Source organism: Apis dorsata, unplaced genomic scaffold (genome assembly GCF_000469605.1).
Source record: "Apis dorsata unplaced genomic scaffold, Apis dorsata 1.3 scaffold_1186, whole genome shotgun sequence".
In the NCBI taxonomy this organism is placed as follows: Eukaryota; Metazoa; Arthropoda; class Insecta; order Hymenoptera; family Apidae; genus Apis; species Apis dorsata.
The window spans coordinates 9,741-17,339 of NW_006264283.1; the positions used below are offsets into that span (position 1 = coordinate 9,741).

The 7,599-nt window shown below is 22.6% G+C and overlaps 1 protein-coding gene across 1 annotated transcript in view; it reads left to right on the top strand.

Annotated features, from left to right (window-relative positions):
• LOC102674715 (protein FAM13A) overlaps positions 1 to 7,599 on the top strand; it is a gene marked incomplete at its 5' end in the record, with an annotated part of 10,198 nt that continues 2,599 nt past the window's right edge. Inside the window, 6 exons of the mRNA XM_006624973.2 lie at positions 1 to 123; positions 231 to 612; positions 691 to 934; positions 6,807 to 6,977; positions 7,069 to 7,210; positions 7,323 to 7,553. Of these exons, the coding sequence (XP_006625036.1) occupies positions 1 to 123; positions 231 to 612; positions 691 to 934; positions 6,807 to 6,977; positions 7,069 to 7,210; positions 7,323 to 7,553 (1,293 nt within the window). The remainder of the gene's footprint in view (positions 124 to 230; positions 613 to 690; positions 935 to 6,806; positions 6,978 to 7,068; positions 7,211 to 7,322; positions 7,554 to 7,599) is intronic.

Consider the following 7,599-nt stretch of genomic DNA (forward strand, 5'->3'; position numbering starts at 1 on the left):
CATCACCATCTCCACAACAACCACCACCATCATCATCATTATTACCATCATCATCATCACCATCATCATCATCATCATGGATCTTCAAGTAGCCCTCCACGATCTCGACAAGTTCACGACAAGGTAATTTTCCTTATGTACGTTTCATATTTTTCAAATGTTAATTAATTTGTGATATTATAAAAATTGTAAACATTAATAATGATATATGATATTTAATCATTTTCAAGGATGAATCACGTTTGGCAAAAGTGAAACGCGTTCTGGCAGTATCATTATTGGGACGTAACGGAGGATCTTCGAGGATTTTTGGTACTCGGCTAGATTCGATTGAGCCGTATCTTGATACAGGTGTACCTTTTGTAGTACATCGATTGTGTAATTATATTGAAACTCATGGATTTCAAAGTGCCGCCGTATTTCGTCTCTCCGGTGGAAGTCCAAGATTGGCAGAAAGATTGAGGGCTACTTTTGAAAGAAGAGGAGATGCTGATTTAGAAGCAGCAGCTTGTCCTTTGACTGCAGCAACGCTTCTTCGGCAATACCTAAAAGAATTGCCACAACCTGTCGTACCATCAACCTTTGTAGCTAGATTATTGACCATTCATGCCCGTAAGCATTTATTAATTATTATTATTTTTCATATAAAATTTTAATTTATAAGACAAAACATGTTGAATTTATTTATAGAGAATTATACTAACGATCACGATTGTTGGATTAATTTAACGAAAGAGCTTCTATCAACTCTACCATCTTCCCATTATCGTTTGCTTGGTTATTTGGCTCTTTATCTAAGCAAATATGAAGCAAAACATGGACGTAGTGCCGGTGTTTGTGGTGTATTTGCCCCTGTGATTCTACCTCATGTTCCACCTGCTACCACACTTCTTCGTGATATCTTAGCTGAAGCATCTACACTTTTTCCGGACTGGTAAGTTGTATAAATACAACTTATATTTTTTTCTTTTCTTTTTATTAAAAGATATGTATAAAAATTATTTAAATATTTATAATAGTTATATTTTTAATTAATTCTGATTAAAAAAGAGAAAAAAGAAATATAAATTCAAAATATATTTCATTATAAAAAATGCAATTATGAAATAATTATAAAATATGTTTATAATTTTTAATAACATTATCATTTCATTATACTTGCTTTAAATTACAATATTAATTAATAAACATTAAAACTTCTAATTTAAGTTTATGCATAATTTGATTCCATTTAAAGAGAGATACGATTATAATATTATTGTTTATTGTGGTCGTAATTTAAAAAAAAAATGCAATGAAATAGTTTTTAATGCTTTATGAATTTATTTTAATTATATTAAATACGTGTAAGAGACTTTATGAGTTAACAATTTTTTTAATATTATATATTTTAAATTTAAAATAGATACTTATATTTATTATTTATTTAATTTAATTTATTTGTTTTCTATTTAAAACATTAGTACACATTAATTCTCGACTTTAAAATTATTCTATATTGTCAAATCTTTTTTTTTCTTAAAATCTTTTAAATCTCAATTGATATTTGTTTCATACTTATTTTTTGATTAACATTTTAAAGCATATAACATATGTGTTTATGTATATCAATATCACAAACAGTTTAAATTTATTTTAATTTCAATTTTAATGAAAAACAAGAAAAAAAAAACAAATAAGAGTGATTAATATAAGAATTAGTTTTTTTTTTTATAATAAATACATAATAAAATACATTAGAATTACTATTGAAATAATTTTAATATCAATATTCGTCATATAAGAACAATAGTAGCAATTTTCTTTAGTTTATTTTTATTATGATTTAAAAATGACATTTATATTGTTTGTTATATTTATTCGAAAATTGAAGAAATTATTTTTATTTTAGACTTAAATATTTTATTATTTATTTTAAATTTATATAATTTTTATAAAAATTTATAAATTTTTTTTTATATGTATCAAAAGATCTTAATGTGTTTTAAAAACACTGTTTTAATACATTGTATATTATTTCACTGCAAGAAACTTTACCTTGATATTTTGGCTGAAATTATTTTAACTTTACCAATAAAGTGCGCAGTTCCTCGATTTAGCTTGATGATGAGAAATCATCCAATCTTATGATTTGATATTTAACTAATAATAAATTTTTCAGCAAAATAAAAAATATAAGAACAAATATTACTTTTATATTAATTAAAAATGTTTGAACATTAATAAAATTTGATATAAATACTTTTTTTTTTTTGAATAGTCATTGAGTCACATGAATTACATAATAGCGGTAGATTATTAATAGTTTTTGTGTTGGTTTCTTGACAAATTACAAAGCATGTCTTGTTTTAAATTGTATAAGAACAGATTTTAAAAAAAAATTTATCAATCTATCTTTATCTACTATCTTGATTTTTTATGTTTGCATTTATTTTATCGAATACTAATATAAAATTCATTTAAAATTTGCAAACTTTTCACTTATTTTCATTTATATTTCACTTATCGGTCAGGAATTAATCAATTTCAGTTATGCATAAAAAATTTTCAAATTTAATTTATTCAAAAATGAAGTTTTAAATAAAAAAATACTTTTATTTTTATTTTTATACATACATAGAATCATTTTTCGCTTATATTATTCCTCTTGAGTCCTCTTGTATTTAATTTTTGCTTATTGATTTAAAAAATTGAAATATAAAAAAATTCGTAATATATTTATTTATGAAATACTACGAATGTTTATAATTTCGTTTATTTTATGCAATATTTTTCATTAAGATAATTGAATCAATTTTGTTTGAATAATACCAATTATAAGAAATTGTATATTTTATAATATCAATATATTAATATATTTATATATCAATATAATATCATTATATTTTATGTACACAATAATATAATGTGATAATAATACGATGATAATAATACGAAAATCTTAACAAATTTTTATTGATCATAAATATAAAAATATACAATATAAGAGAGCAAAGAGAATCGTTTAATAAATTCAATTTTAACGAAAAATATATAAAAGAAAATAATCTAAAAATCGAGATCTCTTTTTGTCATGTAATTACATATTTTTTGATTAATTTTATATAATGATGTAATATAATATTTAAATAAATAAACAATAAATATAAAAATGTAATTGAAACGACCGATAAATATTACTTAATAAAATTACTTAAAAATAGCTTTTTTCATTAGAGGAAAATTTTTTCTGACAATTGAAGGTTTTACAAAGAGTATATATACATATATGTATATAATTAAAATTCTTTCAAGGTCTGTTACAAATCGAGCATGATCGTCACAAATGTTCATAGTTAAAATATGTCTGTATCCTATTACCGGTGATTTTACGATGTAGCTCCGCGCTAAATGTACATTGGCGACCAAAAATAACGATTCGTTGACGTCAGGAGTCAGGATACCAAACATGCGATGCTAAGGTATTCAAGTTATATTTGCCATAGATCGTGATTTCATGAAATTTTATATTATAATAATGATTTTAATTTTATCTTATTTTAATAAATGCAGATTTATATTTTATTGAATAGAAAAAATAAATTAAATTAATAGAATTATCATTGAGGCTAACGTTAGATTAGAATATAAAGGTTATCATTAGAGCTACTGTTAGAATTAAGTATCAAGCTATTATTATTATCATAAGAACTTTTGAGAATTTCGTATAAATCAATCAAATTAAATTTTAACAAGTATTTTATTTAAATTGCCAAATAAAAAGCAATTTAAATTAAGAATCATTAAATTGACAAAAAAAGATCATATGTAATTTAACAAGCTAGCAAGAGTATCGTGTGAAATCATGTATAATCGATACTAATCGAATATGAGTACGAGAATACGGGAAGTTTCGATATTATCGATTCGAGGCTGTCATGTATATTATATGTTCATGGTTGATAGACATTATATACAGACTCAGAAACTCGTCACATGCAGACAAATTATACACTATAAGATCAGTTAGCTTGTAGCAACAGAATATAGAGGAGAGTCGATCGTCATACGTCGCAGTTGCAATCTGATTTCTGATTCGTGCAGATTAATCGGAAGTTCTACTTAATTAACGTATACTATTAAATCGAAAGCTATAAGATACATGAATATAAAAATTTGTCATTTTCATTAGTTTCTCTCTTGAAAATTAATATCCTGTTCAAATTTCTAAACACGTTTTTCAATCCAAATTAGCAAACTTTTTTTTAATTAGTTATGCGGGAAATAAGTATTGTTTATTCATTATAAATTGCAACGGTTCTTTGGAATTTTCAAATAAAAAGTGTGCGTGTTCTTTACGTACAAATCGACTGAGGACGCTCTCTCATCTAGTTCCTCAAGCAGGCAACCATAAATGTTCCATCGAATCATCGAGAGACTTGCGTTCGTGCCGGTGGTCCGCTATTGGAAAAGAAAGTTAGTGTTCGTGATTACATGAGCAATTGCTACAGCAAAAGGGATATGTACAGTAAGTTTATTACATACTTTTCCATAATGACACGCAATTGAAGGATGGATTTTTCTATTTGATATTGTGAGTTTGTTAAAAATATAAATGCAATTATCATTCATAAATTTCAGGCATTAAAAAAATATTCAAGTTAAGAAATTGATCCCTTTAACATAATAAGCTGAATCCAAAACAATATTAATACAAAAGATAATTCGATTTAAAGAAGAAGATTAAAAATAGAAATACAATAAATTACATAATATCAATGTAATATCAATGTACAAAATCTTAGTGCTTATTATAAAATTTAGTAAAAAAACATCTACAAAAATATAACTTATTTTTAATCTTTATTTTTATAATAAATATATATCATAAAATATATATATTTTTTCCAAAGTTAGAATTATTTCATGTACTTTTCATTAAATAATAATTTAATTACGCAATTGGAAGTTTTAATGTATTCATTTACCAATAACTTATTGCGATATGTATATATATATATATATATATAATTATTTTAATTTTAAATTAATGATTAGAAATAATTTAACTTATGTTAAAAAAAATACATTGATTTATTATTAAAAATATTGAAATTTATTTTTATTTTTTTACAATAATAGAATATACTTTTTAAAAAATTACTTGATTATAAAATTCAATTTTACTTTTTTATATTTTTATATTTTTATATTTCACAAAAATATCATCTTTTTAAATAAACAAAATGACAAAATTTTTTTAATGCTAAAGAATTCATTCTGAAAGCTTGATAAATATAATAATGTAATTTATTTTTCATTGCAAGATATATTTTTTAATAATTGATTGATTATGATTCATTATTTTCTTTTTTATGATTATATATTTTTATGATAATATACAACATTTTATTATTATTTCTTTATAAAGAAATAAAATAGCTGAAATTAGTAAATACAGTAATATGTTACATCTTATCAGTATGGAAATTTATTATAAATTATTTTATAATATTTTATCCTACAATTTTTTTCGCCACTATTCCTTACAATTTTTCGATTTCTGTGACAAATATATTGTGTTTTTTCTTTTTCTTTTTAAATCATTTTTTTTTTTAAATCATTTTTCTTCAAAATTTAATTCGATTTATAATTTTAGATAATTTTATAGATAATGTGTAATGTTAATCATAATTGTATTCAATGCATTTGATATTGCAGTTGGTGACATTTTATATGTAATTAATTACATGTACATAAAAAACAATAAATATTAATTACCTTCGAGTAATATAATATTATATGATCTCATATTCTATTTCATTATTCAAAAAAATTAGTAATATTTTCAGTTGCTTTTATGAATGTTGGGTAATTCTCATCATAATTTCTAACCATTATTTTTAGTAATAGAAATTGGGCTAAAAAATAGTTGAAAAAAATTAAATAAAAAAGTTGGAAGAATATAAAATTCGAGTATATATAAATTTATTACAATTATTATTAAATATTTGCAGGAAAATTATAGAATCATATATTTTAATATCAATATTCATATTAAAAATAAATTATTATTATATATTAATATATATATAAATACATATATATTTTGTAATTCTTATATATTCAAAACTATATTCTTGAAAAAAGTATTGAAATATGTATGCAAATATTAATATTTATAAATATTATTGCAACAGATTATTTAATATAGATATTTATATTGTAATTTTTTTACTACTATATTACTATTTTTATTACTATTATTACTATAATTCTACTGCTACTATTATTTCTTTCTGTTGTTATTGGCATTTAAAATATATTTTATGGTTTTATTATTTTATTATTACATTATTATGATATTACATATTATAAATTTTTAAGTTAATCCTTTTATTTAAATTATGATTTATATTATTACAATCTAATAAAGAATGCCATATTATACAAAATTATACAAAAGTAAGAGTTGGTAATAAAAATAATGATAAAAGATAAAAATTAGTTTAAAAAACTAAAAATATTATTTTTTGTTATACTATACGAAAATATTTATTAGAATTATTATATATATAACTATTACGTACATAATTTAATTATTTATATATTTGATAAATTAGATATCAATTTCTCTCTTTGTCATTATTTTTTTATTCTTGTTAAAGCAAAAATTATATTTAAAAATTTCATGTTAGTACTAGGAATTTTCATAATTCTTTATTATTTTTAAATTCTTATATTAATTAATAATATTTTTGTAAGAAGTAATTAAAAATGATATTATTAATAGAAATTTTTAAGTTCACTGTTTATTGATTTTTCAGCATCCGTGATAACGTGGTGAACGGTGTGATCCCTGTAAGTGATTGTAAAATTTGCAAAGATTCAAAGGACGAACCAAAAGATTTTGAAGGTACATCATTACTTTGCGCGCTGAAACCGCGCAAACGTAAAGAACGTCACGAATCGTGTTGTCAAGAACGAAAATTGATAAGGTACAATGAAATGGAAATAGTTTTTCATTCAAGAAATTAGGTATTAAATTTAATGAATTCTTTTATTCTCTTTTGAATTGAACTTTTTTAGAAGCAGTAGTGAGGAGCGTGTTCTTGAAAGTCCTGCTGAAACTACAGACACAATTAGACGCGTGAGCAGTCACGAAGATTTTAATAGCGAAAAACATTTACATATTTTATCTCAACTTGGACAAGACATGGGTCATGGTGTGGTAAGTTTTCTTAATTTATATATTAATACTTATATAATATATATCAATACTTATAATATATAATGTATAAATCCAAATTGTGTTTCACGAACATAAGTTATTCTATTTATAGAGATGTGGAAGTCTTCCTTTACACGAAAGGACAAATGTTTCACCTATATCCAAGAAAACTCCACCAACTTCTTCACCTTGTGAAACAGTTTTAGAAACAGAAAAATTTGAATGTGATGCTGAAAAATTAAGAAGTAGCGAACGTTTCAGTCGAAGTATTACCCCAAGAGGACGAAGGCAACCTCGAAGAAGAAGAGTGCATAAGATTGCAGACACAGAAAATTCTAGTAAGGTAAAATTTGCATTTGTTTTGAATTGTATGAAAAAAAAAAAAAAAA